Source organism: Megalops cyprinoides, chromosome 12 (assembly GCF_013368585.1).
Source record: "Megalops cyprinoides isolate fMegCyp1 chromosome 12, fMegCyp1.pri, whole genome shotgun sequence".
In the NCBI taxonomy this organism is placed as follows: Eukaryota; Metazoa; Chordata; class Actinopteri; order Elopiformes; family Megalopidae; genus Megalops; species Megalops cyprinoides.
Window position 1 is genome coordinate 1,753,468 of NC_050594.1, and position 20,519 is coordinate 1,773,986.

The following is a 20,519-nucleotide window of genomic DNA, read 5'->3' on the forward strand; positions in this document are numbered from 1 at the left end:
GAACAAGGTATGAGGCACCTCATCCATCAGCGTGGACGGGAGCTTTTACACTGCAGCTTTTACACTGATAAAACAGGCCTGAAAATAGTGACGTGGACCTGTGTTTAACGACAAATGAATCCAATAGCTGAGTGGCACAGGTTTGGCGTTATATCACAGGTGGAAGATATAACAGAGCATGTGCCTGTGCTGTATCTGAGGAGGAGGAAAAAAGCTGAAAATAGGTTAGGTCATAGAATGACCTGTAAAACACCCATATATACAGCCACTTTACAGTCTTACTTATGATTGATATATTGAAGATCCTCAAATAAAACCTACGCAGAAGGCCCCACAGAATGTGGTCATATTGTGAACTTTGTGAAAGAGGTACTGTGAGCATTGTATAGTGTGGTAGCTTTGAGTTTTAAAATATGGGTGGAGGCCATGTGTTTGCCTGTCTGGAGAGGTATTGTAACTGTGCTGAGCAGTGAATCATGCTGTTATCTTTGTTCTGCACACAGAGATCTTCTTCCTCTTCTCTCTTCATGACTACGACAGAAGTGGTCAGATGGATGGGCTGGAGGTGATGAAGCTGCTGTCGGACTTCCAGGCTCATCATTCGCCGGCCCCACAGTCAGCTGACTCTGTGAGTGACAGCTGCCTCTGAGGGCGGGGCAAAGCAATCTATCTATCAGATAGCAGAAAAAAGAAGTTATGCCATTTGTGTGTGTGTGTGTGTGTGTGTGTGTGTGGGGTGGGGGCAGGGAATGTGTGACTATAGGAGTCAGCAGATGGGTCAGTTTGGGTAATTTGTAGCACACTTGGTCTGAAAAGTGATAGCATGTATCTGGGACATGGTTATTGTAGGTCTATCCGGAACAAGCACCAGACTGTGTGGAAGTCTTCTGTTTTGTTATGTAACTGTAATATGACACATTCTCATATTACATTTGTTCTGTGCCCAGGTTAAACCAGCAGGTGGTGGATATCTTCTTCCTGTCTTTCTGTACAATTAATGTTTGTGAGTGTGAGGCATACGGAGGGGAGCTGAGTGCATTTCAGGTTTAGGCCAAGAAGGGATGTAGATGTGGAGAAAAAAGCTATTGAAAGATACCCCAGGCTCCTTACAATTACTCATTGCTGAGTTTGAATTTTTTGTATAGGAGTCAGGTCTATACTGTTGAATGGGGGTCTTTTTTGGTCAGTGTGTGATTGAGATTACGGTCATGTTTCACGAAAGACGTTACCGATGTGAGGAGGTACTTCCCATGGAGTACGGGCCTGTGACCGTGCTCTCTCCCCTCCCGCTTGGCTGCTTTCAGGTCGTCTCCCTGGTGGACACTCTGCTGCAGTCACAGGATCTGAACCAGGACGGGATGCTGGACCCGTCCGAGCTCCTGACCCCGCCCACAGAGCGCCGCAGCACTGAGGCACAGCCAGAGGTGGCCGGAGAGGCGGACCTTTCCCACAATGCACCAGCAGTGCCGGCCGAGGAGACTCCGCCACAGCATCAGCCAGTAGACGGGGCAGCTGAACCTCAGGAGGCGGAGCTTTCAGATTCCACTGGAGAGCAGCAGCAGGAGGGAGACCTGGGGCTGGCCCAGCAAGCGGCCCCAGGGGAGGAGCCCCAGCAGCAGGAGAGCCGAGGTGAAGCCGCGCAGCAGCAGCCAGGCCCGGGGCAGGAGGCGCTGCAGCAGGCCGAGGCGCCCCAGGCCCAGGCCCCTGACCCGGAGCCGCAGCACCACCCTGTGCATCAGGGACAGCCCGAGATGTGACCGCACACGCGGCACGGAACGCAGCAGCGAGGACAGCCTTAAACACAACTGTGCAAAAAGGAAACAGCCATAGGAGGAGTGTGAGCTGATACGGCTCCCCTCAGCTCCCAGCACACACCGGCCCCGAAAGGGGGAGCTTCACCGCCTCTGCCAGGGGGGTGCCGAAATGATTCCACCATGGCGTTTCCACCACACAACCTCCACCGACTGCTCTAATGATGATGATGATGGTGATGAAGGTGGCTCCCCCAGAGACTGTCCTGCGTTGCGTGTTCACAGCCTTTGCAGCTGACAGGGCCTGTTTCTGACGGACAGGAAGTCCGTCTCTTTCGCGTTTCACGTTACATTAGGCCTGCCTTCGCCCCGCCGTCCTGAGATTCGCTTCAGTCGCGTGGGTTTGGGTGAAGAAGCTTGGTTTGCCTTGTGCAGGATAGAGGAGGCTTACGGACATTATGCAATGAATATCTTCCTTCCCCTTGTGCACCATCACCACAATTTGTATCATTTCCTTAATACAGACATTGAGTAGGCCCTTTGCATGACATCAGATGTGTCATTTACACTCCTTATTCCAAAAGCTGGAATACTGATATCTGAGATATGCATCTTGCATTGCTCTGAAGGCACAGATTAGATTCCTTGACCGAAACCCTTGATTTTCCTAAGGATATGATACTGTCCACTAGTGTGATACACCAAGAAAATTGTTAAACAATTAGCTGGAAACCAGAATGACAAACTAGAGAGACAAACTCCTGGGTCAACTGTGTCTTAACCTCTTAATTCCAAAAAGGAGCTATAGGTATGCCAAGTACTGTATGTGTGATATTTCTGAAAGTTTTCAAGTGTGTGTATGGTTAAGTAAACACAGGATATTTAATCTTTGTGGTCTTGACAACCATCAATGCTGAATTTGTCAACCATCTCTAGTACAGTGCATTTCAGTCATGACATCCACATCACAGAGGCTTGAAATTGTGTTCTGCTTTGAATAAAAGATGAATTGCAAATATTGTTTTAGACAGCCCTCCAAATCATATCCCAAAAATGTACTAGACAGTTGAATTTCAAACTTCAAAATGTTTCCATTTTCACCACTGTTCATGAAACACCAAGACCACAGGAATTCCAAAGCTCTGCATGGTTGCCAGTTGATGATGCATTTGGAACTTCAGTGGAATATTCATGTCGGTGTGGTCATACAGGGGTAATTCCACTGTGGTTCATTCGGGTGAGAAATCTGTAAAGATGCAGGAAAGTCTGCAGGTGCCTGAAATCAACTGCATGTCAGGCAATGATGCATTTTAACTGTGGAACAGAGTGGGAGCGTGGTTGCATTTTGGGAAACGAAATCTTGTTCAGTACAAAGGCTACTGCAGCACCTCAATGTCCTGGACTCAGTTAAATTTGGAAATTGAGTCAACCTTGAGCTGGCTCTCTGAAAAACAAATTCAAATATCACAGAAGTTTATATTCAGTGGTTCACTTTTATTAACACTTTCAAGGCACATGAAAATTGTCACATCACAACATTTAAAAATACAAAAAAAACAAATCAGCTTCATTCAGGGAGTACAGAAAACAATTCTCAATAAAACTGCAGTGCCTACTGAAACACTGAACAGCAAACTAAATCACAGCCAGTCACTGGAAGTGCTTTTAGCAGATTCTGGAGTCTGAGCCCCAGTCTGGCACAGGTTCAGTTGAAAAATTTAAAGAGGACTCATTTGCATAGTTACAGCAGGAGAATAGGCCCTAGAAGAGTTTTTTTTTTTTTTTAAAAGGGCAAGTATTTCAAATAAGACTACACTGAGCAGTCAGAGCATTCATGTTGGATTGCGCCATAAAGCTGGAGTGCAAACAGCAGACTGAGTCTCTCGGCCGGACATCCGTGGACACGGGTGCAAACCTGGCTGACAGCTGGAACCTACTTTCTGGGGAGCCCAGCGACAATCATGGACTCGATGCCACAGTGGTTCTTCCCCCGCAGGATTTTGAAGAATCCTGCAAGAACCACAGTGGCTCATTACCTGGGAAACCTGCTGTCCTTTCAGACACACACACACACACACACACCACTGCAGGCTTGGAGTTGAGCAGGAGCAAAATCAGGCTCAGTGCCAACAGCACTGCCAAATGGCCGAGCCTCAAAGGAGGCAACAGGACTGACCAAATCAGACATGGAATGAACATTACAAGAGTCCAGATGATGCAGGAAATACTGTTGGACTGGACAGTTTTACACACATTGAGGCTACAATTCCCCCACAGTTGATCCTTACCATTGTCACCCCAGTCAGTGTTCCAGGAGTTGGCAGCCAGCCAGTAGGGGGTGCCATGGTCCTCTCCCCAGCCCAGTATCTTTATGGCATGGCCTCCCACTGGAGTGCCTTTCACATGCTGATATATTCCTGGAGGGGAGGGGAAGCAGCCACAGTGGGTTTAGCCATGGGAGCAGGTGCAAAGCCCAAAAGGACATTTCATTTTGTCACCAAAATCAGCACTGCATCTGCCAAACAAATCTCAGCTGTAGGACAGCAGTGATCTCCCCTTCTACACCATTTATTTCCATTAGTATAATCAGGAAATTACTTCAGTTAAACTTCAAAGGCTCAAACCCTGTCCCAAGAGAGGGCTGAGAGGTACAAATGCTAGAAAGTTCTCACCAGTCTTGTACAGCAGGAAGTCTTCAAAGACAAGGAAGGCGGCCTCCACAGGACCGTTCTTGTAGAGCTCAATCATGATCTGTACCTGGTCATCGGGAACGCGGTATGCACCGTTTCCTGTGGGAGGGGCGTGGTGAAGTGCATACAGTGAAGCCACACGTGTGGAAGCATATGCAGTCAGAGGGTAAAATGCTTTCACCCTGACAGAGGCTCCAGTCAAGAAAAAGGTGTACAGGAAACCCCCCTTTAACACTAGAGGTTTCCCTGGCTCCATCTCAGACAGACTGGATGACCTTACCATAGTACTTGTCCTCGGTGTAGGAGGGGCTGTATCCTGGATCGCACTGTTTCACACACTCAGGGGTGTCACCGTGTTCGCCTGTGCAGGAAGGTCGTGACCCGTTCACATGGTGCTCACAGGGCGGGATGGTGTAGGGTCTGCAGCCTACAGCAAAGCCACAGCCAATAAAAGCCTCAGCATCTGGATCAAGTTCAGCCACAGCTCCATTTATAATCCAGCCCGATACAGCGGGCTGCCATTGCAGCACTGGCCAGTGTGGTTGCTCACCTGTGTGAGAGTCATACAGTCCTCCAGAAACTAGCCCTTCAGTGGACCAGAAGTTCCAGGCAGCAGAGGGGTATCCTCCATTGCACCTGCACAGAACAGTCCCGATTAAAACAGCACATCCAGGACTTACCAGGGAGAGGTGGCACAATTCAACCACCAAAATGAGGTCATTAAAGGGAGAAAAATGAATGTGTAAACCCCACTGAGCTTTCTCCTTGAGCTCTTGTTCCTCCTGAATGGAATGACAAGACTGGTCCACTAGGATTCAATGTCCACACACATTACATACAAAGACCTCACTACCAAAGTCAAAACAGTGCCTGAAAGAGCTGCTATAGATACACACCCCATGCCACAGCGGCGGCAGCAGGTCAGCAGGTCCTGGGAGGAGATCTCCACATTGACCTCGCCATTGCTGTGGATGCACACACGGTCAGAGATGGCCTCTGCAGCTCCAAAAGCCTGTGGGTTACAGGTTTGGGGTCAAGAATCACCCAGTTTCAAATACACATAGGTCACAAGGTCAGTTGTATACAGAAAATAGATTGTGCAGATCTGCAAAGTGATGTCATGCTTTATCACTACTGTAGCATGTGGGTTTGAACTCAGACATTTGTTGCTTTTCCACCATCAGATCCTGACTCACCAGCCCATGAACTAACAGTAAATTTCAGATCTGCTCCCTGCGACTCCCATCCACCTCAGTGTTCACTCAGGAAAGTCAGGTAAAATTTCAAAGGTGCTGGACTTGCACAACGCAGAAGTGGAAATTCTATTCTTAAAGAAATCCCTGCTTTTAGTCTGCCAGTTGCATGAGGCAGTTTGATACCGGTTAACCATGATGAGCTCATCTTGCATGAGTCTAGCGCTGAGGCATTTGCAGAAGGTCCCTGTCAGTGTTTAAACTGTTTGCCTCCTGAGTGAAGGGGGGGGGGGGGGGGGTTGCCATTCTGGCAAAACCAGCCAAGCAGTTTCATTTATTTGAATGGTCTATTCTACCCCTGTGCACAGCTGAGCTGGCCATTATCCTCCGATTAAAGGGCTCAGTACTTAAGCAGCCAGACAGACATTTCTCCAAAACCAGCCATGTGCCCCATTTCAGTAGGCCAAGAAACCACAACTTTCATCTGACTAGCAGTGCTTACCACTGTGGTTAACACCACCAGTTCAAACCTCAGCTCCACTGCAGGGCTGAAATTGCATTTCCATGTTAGGCCGTTCTAGTTAAGGCCTTAAGTAGGAAGGACCCAGAATTCCACAACCCCCTCCGCTTCCACACAGCCCTTACCCAGCAGGAACCACAGGAGCCCTGGTCTCGGATCTCCTGGATGGTGGGGCAGTTTGGCCACTGTTCCCTGGCGTCAAAGCTCTCTGGCAACTTCACGTTTTCAGCATTCTGTACCCTGTAGAGGGAAGCGAGGTGTGTTACTACCTTTGGAGACACTGGTGTACATTCACTTGGATTATAGAAGAGAGTTTAGTGATGCGTCAAGTGCCAATCTCAAACCCGACACCTTGAATTCTGGAAATCACTTTCCAGAAGCAACAGGTATCCTGCACCATCAAAGGCAAGTTCCTTAATTGCCATTTTTGGGAAGGGGGTGGGGGGGCTTCATCAGATGACTAGCTCAGGGGGAAGTGGGAACTTCAGGCTAAAACTCATGAACTTGACATGATTGCACAATCCGAGTGACTAGTACACATTTCCCCCTTTGTGTAGCCGTTCCTCACAGCTGCAGAGACTCACATGACAGGGACTTCAGGGCCGTCCAGCAGGGTCCCACACAGCCGCTTCACATAGCTGTAGTCAACGTTGCGAAAGTTGTGTTCCGCCTTGGGGGGAGAGAACCACACCGAGTTAGACACCTGCAAAGCAAACTACTCCCAGCTTAAGTCAAACTGTGTCCATCACTTGTGCATCACACAGGGGGTACAGACTAAAGAGTTTGGTATGGAGCAAAGAAACCCCTTTTCAGGGTACACTGGTGTGAATTCAACACTGGATGACACAAGCAGAGGTTATACAGAACTTGAATTTCAAAACCAATTCATGATTTTAAATCAGCATAATGCCAACAGTTTGCTGTGGTCCAGAGAACTACCAATCTAGATGACCACATTAGCATTTTAGTCATTTGTGCATGGACACTGACTTTCCATGTGGTGTTGGCTTTATTGATTTCGTTGACCATCTCATGAGAAAGTGGAGGGAGGCGGGGCCTTGCCAAGCTGACTGACAGCACTGACAGACAGACCAAACCGAGGTGCAACATCCTGAAAGAGAGGAGAAACTCATTTTTAAAAACAAAAGGTTTTCAAACTTCTGAACAGAAAAGCATGGAGACCATTTAATGTATCAAAATGCCAAATGTCGTGCAAGGGTCCTCAACTGGCGTACCCACAGGAGTGTTCCCATACAATGAAGTGGAGCAGTTTGGTTTAGGTCTACAACACCACTCCGCACCGGTGCGTTTTTACAGCCAAGAGTGCTCATGTAAGCTTGAGTCACGCATGGGATTCAAGAGGCCAAAGCACATAAAAAAGCTGATTAATACGGCCCATATCCGCAGTCTGGGAAATTCCGATAGACACGCAGAATCGAACAGGAAAAGCAACCAACACTGCAGTTATATCAACCGCACTGCAGTCGGAACTGTAAATGTTGGCCATTCAGTTTCCTAACGTTTCAAAAGATTCATATCCTTTCAGTTTCCTCAACGCGAAGACACTGCAAACGCTTAACGCGCTTATGGACAATATACCCATGATTACCAAGTTAATGAAAGCAAACAGGTCGATCTTCATGGTTCAAGTGCTGACGTCAATCACTACATTCAAGTATCCAACGGACCATTTGAGGAAAGATGCACGAAGTTCGGCTAGACATTACAGTGGTAACTCAATGTCACCCCAGTAAAAGCACTTTTGCTGCCAAATCGTTTCGCGAAAGCATATTCCACTCCAATAAAACCAAAAATGGAGAACTTCTGAACCCAAGACTTCGTGCTGTCAACAAGGCAAGCGGAGGAAAACAGTATCACAGCAAGTCCATGATTTTTGTTTTTCCTGTTCGTGCACATTTTCACAATAGCGGTGCACTAAGCGCAATTTGGAAATGCTGCAAAAACTAGTCTAGTCTAGACTTCAACATTTATATAACTGGCCATGTTATCTTTACTTATGCACCGATCTGTAGACGACTGCCACCGAACAATACATAAAAGTACCTGACAATTCTGTTGTGTTTGGAATCCACCTGCTGTCCTGCTGACCCCTCGTCCTCTGTCTCTATACACCTCTTGTTTCCTCTTAATAAACAAGCGAGAAAATCACATGATCATGGTCATGTGGGTCGAGTTCCGATCAGTCACACGTGATTCGCGAGTTTCATGATCAGCCTCACAAGTGAAACCGGTCTTCCAAATTACGGAATTAAAGTACGGTATTATACTATACTATATATAACTCAAGACGGGCGGCGGCAATCTGACAAATACTGATTGTAACGTGCCGATATGCGTAACTGAAAAAGAAAACGCCCTTTAAGAAGAAAGATATTGGATGTTTCGTTGGTGTTAGCGAAGTCAAAATAGGACAGCCTTGGGGGTCTTCAGGTGACCCATAGTTCAGTCATGAATATAGAAACAGTGACCTGACCAATGTGAAGGTGTTGGGCTGTTATATAATTAACCATTCAAAAACAACTTTATGGTAAGCCTCAGACACCTCATGGTACTTTTCTTCCTTTATTCCCGTAGAGAAACACCTGTGGGAAATATCCGTCTATATAGAAAACGGGAACAAATACCTATAACATTTTTTTTCCATTTATTTGTTTATTTATTTATTTCCATATTTTTTTTTAGGTTTATAGTTTTTTTTGTACTAACTACTTTGCTTTTGTTCTTATCAACGTGTGGAGAGGTACCACTTGAGTGTTAGACATGCCCCCCACCCCCTTTTCCCCAGTACGTAACTACAACAAATAGTGTACTCTAAACCAGCGTTTCCCAACCCTGCTCCTGAAGGCACACCGTCCTGCATATCTTCTATCTATCCCTGCTCTACCTACCTGACTGAACTCATCAGTGGCACTTTTGATTAGCTGAGCACACCTGATTTAGTCAAGCAGGAAGGATACATAGAAGATATGCAGGACAGTGTGCCTCCAGGAGCAGGGTTGGGAAACACGGCTCTAAACCATGTTGTCAAATAGAACTGAGAGATCAGGTTTGTAATAAGGGGACATTGCTAATGGTGGAGAGCCGTTCTGACGCTTCCCTCTCTTGGTAGGAAAGGCTGCAGACTCTGTGAGTCTCTAGCCAGTCCTCTAGCCATCTGAAAAGCCCTAAGGAGGCTCAGGCAGTCAGCTGCTCCCAGCACAAGTGACCTGGCTTCTAGAAAGCATTTTACTGTCATGATCTAGAAGAATTTAAAAAAAGACAATGTGACCCTGTTTAGTCAGTAGCCCACGCGCAGGCAATATTCTGAATGCCATTCTAGCTGGATTCCAGCAATGTATCAACTAATCAGAATAAGAGGAGGACTTACATGGGTCAGGAGGGCTTTTAAAGCAAGATCTGCCACCTCCCACATACCTCCAGGAAAAGTCCAGAACAGAAGTGTGGCCCAACTCCCCCATGGACCACCCAGGCACTTCATCTCAGCTAACTGAAACTAACGGCTGCAAGATCTGCGAGACTGAAATGATTATTCATTATTGCAGTTTTAATAATAACTGGTAGAAATAACATCAAGCTAGCTTTGCTCTCCACAGCGGGTACAGTGAAAGAAAACCTTTGCTTCCAGGCCAAGGTTTTCTTCCTGTCCCAACACTTGTGAGACCTGGGATATTAAGGTCATTAAGGACCTTCAGAGTAGCAGAGACTCATTCATGACCAGAGCAGAAATCAGACTGAAAGAAAGTGCTCTCTAGGCAGAACAGAAGCAGGCCTACAGCAGTTAGCATCTGCCAGACCTTCCCTTTAAAAAGCAGAAGCGCAGCAGCTGACCCCTAAGCCGTGGGGAATATGGTGTGTGAACTGAGAGGGTGAGTAACTGAGAAATTGTAGCAGCAAATAAACAGGCAACAGCCTTTAAAAAGAAGTGAAAGCATTTTTAAAACCTTTAAAAACATTGGACCCTGATCATTTTTTTTTTGGATCCAGTGAACCCCGTTTAACAGCATGGCTTTTGTGACTGATGGTAAGGAAACAGCACTAGGGGGACAGGAAGCAGGAACAGCAGCGTGTGCTTCCAGGTGGGTCGGTGTGAGTTCACTGTAGTGCTGCTGTGAGATTTGTAGTACAAAAATAGCGACTGACTGCGTGCTGATCTGCTGGAGTGTATCAGAGTGCATCCGAGGGTTGCTTTCGTCCTGCTTCAACACTCGTGCATAAGTGCAGACGTTGTTGCAGTGAGATCCGTCTCAAATACAACCGGCAATTCTAGGATAGGGCTGCATGAAGGGGAAAAACATAAAAAGCCCTCGACCATTCATGACGTGTCAATGACAACAATGTCACTGAAGTTGATAGAAACAGAAAATTGCAATCCAGAAATAATTCTGAAAACCAGATCTAGCTCTGACATAAAGACCATATTATTTTATGCCGAAAAATAAGCAGTGCAGCAGAAAGTCACTGGCCAAATTAAATCTGCAATGCAACCACAAAAGGGGAAGGAATTCTTATTTCTCAATATTCACATAATATTGCTAGTTTCAATTATGATTTAGCAACGAATGTTGGTTTAATGAGCTTTATGTAAGATCATCCATGCAGGCAAATGGACAACTTTGACAGCTCTGTAAGCCCAGACATACTTAGGCACACACTACCTGGAGTGTATCTACTCCTTAGCTCTGAAGTGGCAGGTTGAAGAGTTTGCTTCAGGGTATAAGAGGTGTGTCTCACCTCTCACCAAACATGAGTCTCAGTGGTTGCAAAGCCATGTCTCTAACCACTACACCAAACCAAGAGCATGAAGGTATATGTTTCTGTTGTTCATAAAAAAAAGTCACTCCACAGGGCGCAAAGATGGAAGCAGCTCTCTAAATTAATCCTGAGGGGTTCCGTAATTAACTACACTCACAACCCTTTGGCATTATGAACTATGTATTACAGCGAAGGAAGTTTACATATCTGGCGATTGATGTTATTACCGCTCAGCATTTTCATAATCAACAAAGTAATCCCCTCAGCTTAGTAAGCCTTTATACCCTTTATAACAGCAACAACAATCATTACATTATATTCACTTAGCAGACACTCTTATCCAGACAGACCTCCAGCGCAAAAGAACAGAAGTCCATCCATTCAAGTTGCATGAGCAACACTGTCTGACCAGGCTAACACTCCCAGACCAGTGTGAGCATAATCAAAACATATAGCATGCTAAGATTTTTTTTTTTTTTTTTGTCATTACTATTGTTTTTTCATCAGTAATTAATGTGCTTACATATTTGTGACGCTATAGCTATGAGTGTATAATTATCTCGTTATTATAGGCGACACAACTCCACGATCATCTTATAGGCATGTTTTTCTCAATAACCGCAAACTGAAATTATTGTTGTCACATAGGCTGTTCTAGCTACTGAGTGGATCTTACTGACATGGACTTGCTTTAACAGTTGAGTGTGCGGTGACAGTCCATGTATGTACCGGACATGCAGCTGTTACCACGATGTCCGTGGCTCGCTTCCACAACTTCGGTCAGGGTCAGGGGCGTCACATCCGTGCACAGGACTGCCTTTGACGATGCTGCCTTTAAGGACAGCGCTTCCTGCAAACATGCATACACAGAAAGTTGAGCGAGCAGGAAGAGGCTGTTTGGGGTACCCTACCACTTTAATTTCGAACCAATGACGTCAGATACGGTTGCTGAAAGGAGAACGGAGCAGATGCACAGTTCTGCGGGAAAAGACGATGTCTCCGGTTAATTCTGAAACATCAGTTTTTATATTTTCACGATGAAAGAGAACACCGCCGCCCAACAGAAGCCGCCAGGTCGAAAGGGATGCTGGTCGGAGTGGTGCCAAGTGATCCTTTTCGGTGCATCAATATTCATTATACTGGCCGAGAGAACCGCGCGTAAGTGTCCCTCACCAAAATATGACACACAGCGACCCGCCTTAACTGTAAAATAGTTTGTGAGCAAACGCGATACATTGAAGTTATCAAACTTATTTCTGAAATAGAGACATTCATTGCATGGGTAAGTGTAGGTGACCGGTTTGCTAGCCCACTCTGTGTTTGTCTCTGGGGTATGGTGCATAGCACTTTTAGTGGTTAGGTGAAAACACTTCATGCAGCACCAGCGAGTTGAGGACACGCCGCATTAAGGCTGAAAATACAGGCGCGTACATTGCGACACGCTGCTCAAAGACTGCGCCTTCTCCAGTCCCTGTGAGCGCCCTTTTTCGCCCGTTTCATGAATGAAAGGAGAAAGAGGCGTTTCCTTTAGCTTTGGCACAGATGGTTCACATTACAGCGCTCAGAGAAAGAATGCGCCGCAGCGCAGACCGACAGGACTTAGACGCATTCGGGAAAATCAATTCAGCACTATCCTGCGAAGTCCTGCGAGTGCTGCGCTCCCGCAGTGCAAGTTTAGAGGGCATTGCAATCTCCTGTATTTCACAGGCACCTACTGTACATGATGTAACTAGCACTTTTCGTTGCTAATGCTGTGAATTTACATGGTGAAAGGCATTAACATGTCTGTATTCAACAGTACGTCCATTCAGTGTTACACGAGTGCAATGTATATTTTATGTTTATGTTAATAAAGATTATCCACAGTTATTTACAAATATCAAAATACACAAAGGTTACAGTTTAAAAACATGCAACACTGAGCAAACTATTTATGATAAGCATGTACAGTTCATGTCAGTTCTGTCTGTTGCAGTGAAGTTGAAGTGTCATTCACACAGACACCATTAGTCATTTGGCAGACGCTGTTTTGCATGGTATTCAGTATGGCAGAAAACAGCTATGCTAAATATGGTGGAGCTCATACTCGTTTGGTTTTTCCTGGAACATTTTGAAAAGTTAACACAATTTATGTTAAGCAAGCTGGAAGTTATTTTACACTGTAAAAATAACTCTTTGTGGTGTGAATGTACCTGAGTGCCAGTTTTCCTTTAAAAAGAGGTGAGGAATGTAGTGTAGCCTTGTGTCCACTGCTGGTGTATACGGCACCAGCTCAGGGGCCTTTCAAAGAGGCCTTTTGCTTTTCGGTTTCTGAACCTAAGCGTTCCCAGGTGTCTCGCTCAGCAAGGAGCCGGCCTCGAGCGCAGGCTGAGCCACGCGTTGCAGATTGGAAAGGGGCCGTGTCATTGTCCGAGGATGAGGAGGGAACGGATTGGCTGCCGGAGACAGGGGTGGGTCAGTCAGGGTGTCCTCCTCTCCCTGCTCTCAGGTGCCCTGAGATTCATCAGTAGGCTATGAGTCGCTCAGATGGTATCAGGGGAGTGGCTCCTATCATCCCGTTGGTGCCCGCTCCACTGTGGTGCAGTGTGGGTGTGAGCGCCGGGAAGGACTGAATTCGTCATGCTTCAGTGTGACCGCGGGGGTTGTCACGGTGAGATGAGCCTAACGTACACTATGCGATTCCAGAAGGGGCTGTTATTAAAGGCTGGAACCATAATTTCTGAAGACACTGAGATGTCACTCCCTGGGATGTCACTCCCTGAGATGTCACTCCCTGAGATGTCACTCCCTGGGAAGTCACTCCCTGAGATGTCACTCCCTGAGATGTCACTCCCTGAGATGTCACTCTGCCCTCACGGAGTCCCTGCTCCTCCCCTCCCCGCTGTTCCTGCAGCAGAGCAGGGTCCTGCTTCCAGATTGCAAAGCAGTTTTTCTGTGTTACAGCTGTACAGGCTACCACATGAACGTGCCCACGTTGGTTAATAAGTATAACTTGTAAATCAAAGATGAATTAGTTAGATAAGATACTCATGTTTTTCTGTGTATCCCTTTGGTCAGAGAGTGACTCCCCTTTAATTGATAATTAAAATGTTTAACACTGATTCAGAACAACATGTCTGAACATATGTGTGTACAATGGTAAAAAGCATAAAATTTTCCCTGTTACTTCATTAGCCATTTGCCGCCAGCTCAGTCTGTGTTTACAGCCTGTGTTTAAAAATAACCACAAGTCCCTTTCACGTCTGCAGAAAGGGTTTTATTTCAGTGGCTCAGAAACCAAAGGGATGTGACACGCTGGGGAAACTGATGCAAAGCTTATTTCTGTTGCTGCTCTCTTCTGCCAGTCAGCAGAGCTGCTGAAAAGCTTTCCCTCTGAGCAGATTTTTGATACTGCATTTTTAATGCGTGCAGTCATAAGCACTGACCCAAGCGCATAAAACATTGAGATTTCTCCCTGTCCCGCGCTGTTCGCCCCCTGCCACGCCCCACTCTGTTGTCTCTCAGTGGCGTCTCCCAGCCCGGCAGATGGGCTGTTTTATTCTTTGGTCCTGTGCATTCCTGTCATGCTTGTGGAGGAATCCCTTCATCCAGGGCAGGTGACCCCTCCACTGCACAGGGGTGGACTGAAACAGACCTGAAACCCACAGTCAACCAATGCAGTAACTCAGAGCTAATACAGGGTTCAACAGCAGTGGTAGTACCAATATACTGTACAACAACCTCCTTGAAGTAACAAAGCAGGAAACCTACACCAAGATTGTATGATCCTTTACAGACTCAGTACAAGTAAAGCCAGAAATGGGACAAATGTTTTACCAAAAACAAAACACCTCAAAAGTCACTGGCTCATTGAGTTTCCTGTTTTTGGTTTTAGATTTCCTGATGTATCTTTGTTGTGGCGTTGGGCTTGGTGAATGACTTTTCTCTCCTCTTTCTTTCAGTGCTTTACTGCTTTGGGTACTACCTGTGGCACACCCGGATGCTGTTGGCGGGGCTGACCCTCGGCCTTCTGCTGCCGGGGACAGCGGCTCAGGTGCTGAGCTTCCTGTGGTACCGGGCGGATGGAGACCAGCGAAAATCCTTCCTTATTTTCATACATGTGATACATATGGGCATCTTCAAAAGGTTAGCGCACCACCTGTGTGGGGGTTTATTTTATTTGCATTGCTTCAGATGACTCAGTCACACACGGAATGTTTTTCTCATAATCGTGCCTTTCGGCAGGCTGTGGGACTGCATGCGATCTGTGGGGGGTGAGGTGATTACGGTGGTGATGCAGCAAGCTGATGCTTCAGCCCTCCGCCTGCTGGAGGCGCTCCTGCTCACTCTGCCACAGACTGTGCTGCAGACGTACATTCTGTTCGCCACAGACGTGGGCATCCTGTCGCCAGGTACGTGCTGTGGGTCTCGGATTTTAGTGACAGGCATTCTGCCTTGTATCTTTCTGCTGGTTACATAAGCTATGCAGTGCTTCAGAAAAGCTATGAATAACCTCTGCCAAGGAAAACCAGGTTCCTGCAGTCTGTGGAGTTTGCTTTCCTCATTCAGATAAATCCCAGTTACAGTGCAGTGATAGGAACGCAGAGCTGTGGGTGGGTCATTGCCTTCAATGCTTCCTAACCTCCTCCTTTCCCTCCAGTGGTCACCTGTCTTGCTGAGAAATGACTTCCCATTTGAACTTCCTGATAATGTGAAGGTCGTCTAAAGCGTGAGGCTTTCTTTGGCTCGCCACTTCTTCTAAATAGTCATATCTCTTCCTCATTTTCTCTTGTTTGTTGGAAATGAGTAGTTCCTGGCTGGTGCGCTGATGTCTTTGAGGAAATTATCAGGCTGCTCAGTGGGCTGTTTACGCTGTGCTTTCTCCCGCAGTGAGTGTGTGCTGTGCGGTCTGCCTGCTCTCCCTCTCCTGGGCTCTGATGCTGTACGCCCGGGCGTGTGTCCTGATCCGGCCGGGTCACCTGGCCATGCCGCCCGCCGCCCTGCTGTGTCTGCTGCTCTGGAGGGCCAGCATGCTGGGCGCCCGAATCTCCAGCCTCATGTTCTTCACCCGCGTCTTCACCTGGTGGATCTGCGGATTTGTGGGTGAGGAGAGACCCTGTTAGACCTGTCCCAAGGGATGAAGATGATGATTATCATCGTTCATAGCAGTAGTATAAGTAGTATAAGTCATATTAGTATTAGTAGCTATAGTAGATGCAGCAGCTGTACAGTAATGGCTGTAGTAGTATCATTGTTTTTGGTGTGGAGGAACGCTCCTCTTAGTAGCACTTTCTTTATAATAGAACTGAACCCTGACATCCCACAGTATGAGGTCATTCTTTGGGGTCATTTGTTTTCTCCCCACCTGACAGGTTTCCATTGGCTGACCGCGTGTTTCTGGCTGGTCTCTCAGCAAACGGACATCTACACCACTCCGTGGCGCTGGCGTCTCTTTAACTGTGTTCTGGGAGCCGTGCACGTTTTTGACTTCCTCAACGTTAAAGATGGACCATCTAGGTTTCGCATGGCTGCCTTTTATCTGGTAGGCCATACCGGCGTCAGTGGAAACAGCAAGCAGAGTCTCAGATTGCTCATAAAATGCTCCCATCCCAACAGATGATGCTTGCAAATGTACAGCGTAGATATCTGCCAGGAATAACGCTGGTATCTCTGAAGTGCCTGTTTCTCTGATACAACAACCACACTAAACACAGGATGTCCCAGTCTGGGGTTAGTTAGCACATTCATACTAGTTCCAGCACACCATAAGTCTTACTCCCTTTTAAAGATATCTGTGTTTATACAGCTATAAGTCAGTTTTGCTTTGCTGTGAAAAACCTTTTAATTCAGTCATTTGAACTCGGGCACTGGTGTGGTAATTGTGTGTTTTATCTGCTGGCAGCAGAGGGCTGCATGTCTTTGGCCTCCATATTCTGCCTCTCGTTTCAGGTCATGCTGCTGGAAGCCGCCATTCTCCTGCTGCTGCCCTCCGACTTCTTGGGCACGGCGACGTGGGGCAGCGTGGGAATTCCTGCCTCTGTGTTCTGCAGTTTCCTGCTGGGTGAGTAACGCAGAGAAATCCTGCATGCATCGCATTATGGATCTTCTCCTACTACATTATTCTGAATACATTTTGAAAAATTCTGGATAATTTGTGAATATTAGTTTACTAGAAATGTCAGCATTTCAACACACAGGTACACCTGTGACAGTGATTTTAGCTTTTGCAGGTAGCACATGGATGTACATTGGCTATTGGCCTGAACCAGAATCCATAATATTTTTAATGGATGTAGAATTATGGCCAGAGCTGAGGAATTTCATTCTTTAACCACTGGCACTTTCCTCTGGATCTCTGTTAGGTGTAATATTCCTGACCTTGTATTACCGATTCCTCCACCCGAAATCCACCGAGATCCTGCAGAACCTTCACCACGACCGCATGGGCAGCGTCTGCCTGGAGAGGGGGGAATCCTCCTTCTCCCTGGGGGACAAGATCAGGCCGGTGCCAGCCGCCCAAACGCACGGCACCTTCTCCCTCACCGGCGAGGTCCGCTCTCTGGTGGAACCTTCCGGGAGCTTCACTGCAGAGCCTGGGGGGGAGTACCGCCACCATCACTGGCTGCTGATCCGCCTGGCCCTGAAGACAGGAGACGTGGTCAAGATAAACCGGGCCTACGGAGCCAGGGGGGCGGCGGCCATGCTGAATGTGGAAGATACCAAGCAGGTGAAAGGGCGGGGGAGTCCTCCGCCGGAGTCCGAGGCGAATCCTGCCATTTTGCCCATGTCTGATGGGAAGGAGGAATTCCAGAGCGTCAGTGAGCCCACTTCCCCTGATGACCAGGACGAGGAAGACCAGGATGAGGAAGATCAGGATGAGGAAGATCAGGACGAGGAGGACCAGGACGAGGAGAACGAAGGCGAAAAGGACCAGGGAGACAAGCGGCAGGAAACAGTCCTGGAGTCTCCCGTCACCAAGCTGAAGAGGGCCTCCCCTGAGGGCAAGTCCCTGCTGCTGGACAGTCCTGAGCGAGTCTTCTGCCCGACGGAGTCCTGCACCACGCTGTACTTCAGCGCAGACCCTCAGTCCCCCAGCAGCGCCAGCAACATGTACCTGGAGCGAGACGGGACCCCGTTGAGCACCATCTCAGGCGACAAAGGCCTGGCCCGGGAAGTCAGGGAGTTCTTAAACCGGCCCGAGCCCCGCTACACCTCCACCCCCAAGGGGAAGCTGGGGGGTCCCGAGTCTCCGGTGGCTCGGCTGGGAGCCGCCCGCAGACAGCTGCTGCAGTCTAAGAAAGGCGCGGCTGACAGGCCTTAACACACGCGGGGGAAGAGGTTCAGAGAACAAAAAACTAAGCCATAGAAGGCTACACATGCTCAAACCTCATGTTTAAAAGATAAAACATGAGTTTTCTTTCAAAGGTCAAACTGGACAGCTACCCTCAGTTTCGCTGAGCATGTTACCGTCATCAACACTAAAAGTTGGACTGGGGTTAAACTTTGGTAACATGATTATAGTGTTTTCTTCTCCTTAGTCTGACTTCTTGTTTCATATTTGTTGGTTGAATGTCTTCACCATGTTATTATATGCTGCTAGGGGCCACAGCTTGGCTTAATTCCATTAAACTGTATGGTATTGTTGTCTCAGCCTATTTTTGGTTGAGCCACTACAGAAGGGCCTGATACCTCATAAAGTCTTCCATTCCTGCTGTGTGCAATTTGTTTAATTCTGTATTTAACATGTAGAGAAATCTACATTTGCAGACTTTGTACAGATATACTTACTAGCAACTTTCACCTCATTGAAACAAGTTTTTTTGTCCTGAAATGTTAGCACTGATTATCACTGTTAGCCCAGAAATATCATTTCAATTTTTCTTTAAAACAGACTTTTATTTTTCCATGAATACATTTATTTTATTCATATTTATAAGAATCAATTACTAACATTTTTGTAAATAGTAGTATAACATTCAGTCATGATGTACTAACATAATACGCCACATATTGCCAATGCTGTGATACCACTTTACTGTTGCAAAGGCCATCATTTAGGGACACTAATTTGGTTAGGAGTTCCTTGTGACACAGTATGAGGAAAAGTTAAATAAAAAATATATATTGATATCAAATTTACCTGCTTATCAGATGTGAATTACAGTATGTAACCATGTATCTAATATTTTAGAGACTGTCCGCTTATACAGCTGGACACTTGCCGAGGCAGTTCAGGATAAATTGGTTTAAGGGAGAAGCAGCAGTGGCTGTGGTAAGATCAGAAACTGTGGTTCTGGCTACAGGATCAAAACATCAACACTACTCTGCCACTCCACTGCATACTGCTATTCTAAACTGAATTGTTTCTACTCATTAATAAACTAATATTTACTATATTTTGTCCCTCTTTTATTGCTGCTTTTGACCATAATTGACACTTGAAATGAGTTTTAAATAACTTCTTAGTTAAAATGGTTACCAGTAGTATGACATGTATTTTCCATTACCAGCCTTTATTAAAGATAACAATAAACTTGTGACTAACCTAGCTTACCTCATCATATGTAATACACCTAAGAGACATAGCTCATGATGAAGACAGTATGAAATCAATTTAACACATCACAAATCTGAGCAGAGATAGTATTTTTTGCTTTATTTTGTACTGGAGACAAACCTAGTTATTACATCCACCCTCCTTTAAATTGTATAATTAACTTGACTTGAAAAAGCCACCTTTATGTTCTTCATATTTCTTTTTATACCATCCAATTTGCCGTATGGAACTACACAAACAGCTTTTCAGGGATTGCATTGCTTGTGCCTATTGTGGCAATATTTTAAATATTTTTGAAACATTTACATCACAATTTTTACATTTTTACATCACAATCTGAATCAAGTGTCATAGGTTTCCCATAAAAGGTAATGAGGCATGGAGAAGCACATTTCCCGATGCCTTACAGACAGAGACATTGCTATCCACATTGACTTAAAGACAATAACAGACTCGCACAGAACTAATGACAACACCTAGAATGTATATACTGCATATATTGAATTTTTTCCCCATACTTACACTCTGATCAGCATAGAGTCTCAACAGGCTGAATTGCTAAAAGGACTTTTAAGTGTCCATTAATGATCAACCCTTATTTATTCCAAGACATATTTGCAATATATGCAGTACTGTTCATTTCTTTTATTGAGAGCCAATGCGGTAGGCTACAGAACCTATCCTGAATGAACGTGATTAATTTTGGTCCTAATTCAGCAGTTCAGTAAATGTGAAATTCCCCTGCATAACGCTGCATTAATCAGATTAACCTGATTATTCCATGGCAACTCTGTAGTGCCATCTAGTGGCCATCTCCTATTATATCAACCATTTATGAAACCAATTTTGATTCCGCTTACCTTACCGTACTTAAACGATATATTCACCGTGTTTGAATTACCGTCGTAATTGTCTGTATACATTTCAATATAGTGCTTAATACATTCAACGGCCTGTTTTGCTATTCACTGATGTGAAGTAAATTTTCTTTACTGTCGTGGCATACAGTGCCTTTCCAAAGTATTCAGACCCTTGACCAATTATCACATCTAACTG

At 46.1% G+C, this 20,519-nt stretch overlaps 2 protein-coding genes across 2 annotated transcripts; one reads left to right on the plus strand and one right to left on the minus strand.

The window, feature by feature from the left end:
- Nucleotides 1–3,262: 3,262 nt before the first annotated feature.
- Nucleotides 3,263–8,298, minus strand: ctsba (cathepsin Ba). The gene is made up of 10 exons (XM_036542047.1): nt 8,219–8,298; nt 7,145–7,265; nt 6,739–6,824; nt 6,280–6,394; nt 5,338–5,453; nt 4,992–5,077; nt 4,722–4,868; nt 4,424–4,540; nt 4,040–4,168; nt 3,263–3,761 (listed from the first exon to the last, which is right to left on the minus strand). The coding sequence occupies exons 2-10, from the start codon at nt 7,262–7,264 to the stop codon at nt 3,685–3,687; spliced, it is 993 nt and encodes a 330-aa protein (XP_036397940.1). The 5' UTR covers nt 7,265; nt 8,219–8,298; the 3' UTR covers nt 3,263–3,684.
- A 3,588-nt stretch (nt 8,299–11,886) lies between these two features.
- xkr5b (XK related 5b) lies at nt 11,887–18,307 on the plus strand. The gene is made up of 7 exons (XM_036542901.1): nt 11,887–12,085; nt 14,869–15,052; nt 15,152–15,318; nt 15,797–16,009; nt 16,279–16,448; nt 16,856–16,967; nt 17,269–18,307. The coding sequence occupies exons 1-7, from the start codon at nt 11,965–11,967 to the stop codon at nt 18,225–18,227; spliced, it is 1,926 nt and encodes a 641-aa protein (XP_036398794.1). The 5' UTR covers nt 11,887–11,964; the 3' UTR covers nt 18,228–18,307.
- The last annotated feature ends 2,212 nt before the right edge of the window (nt 18,308–20,519 follow it).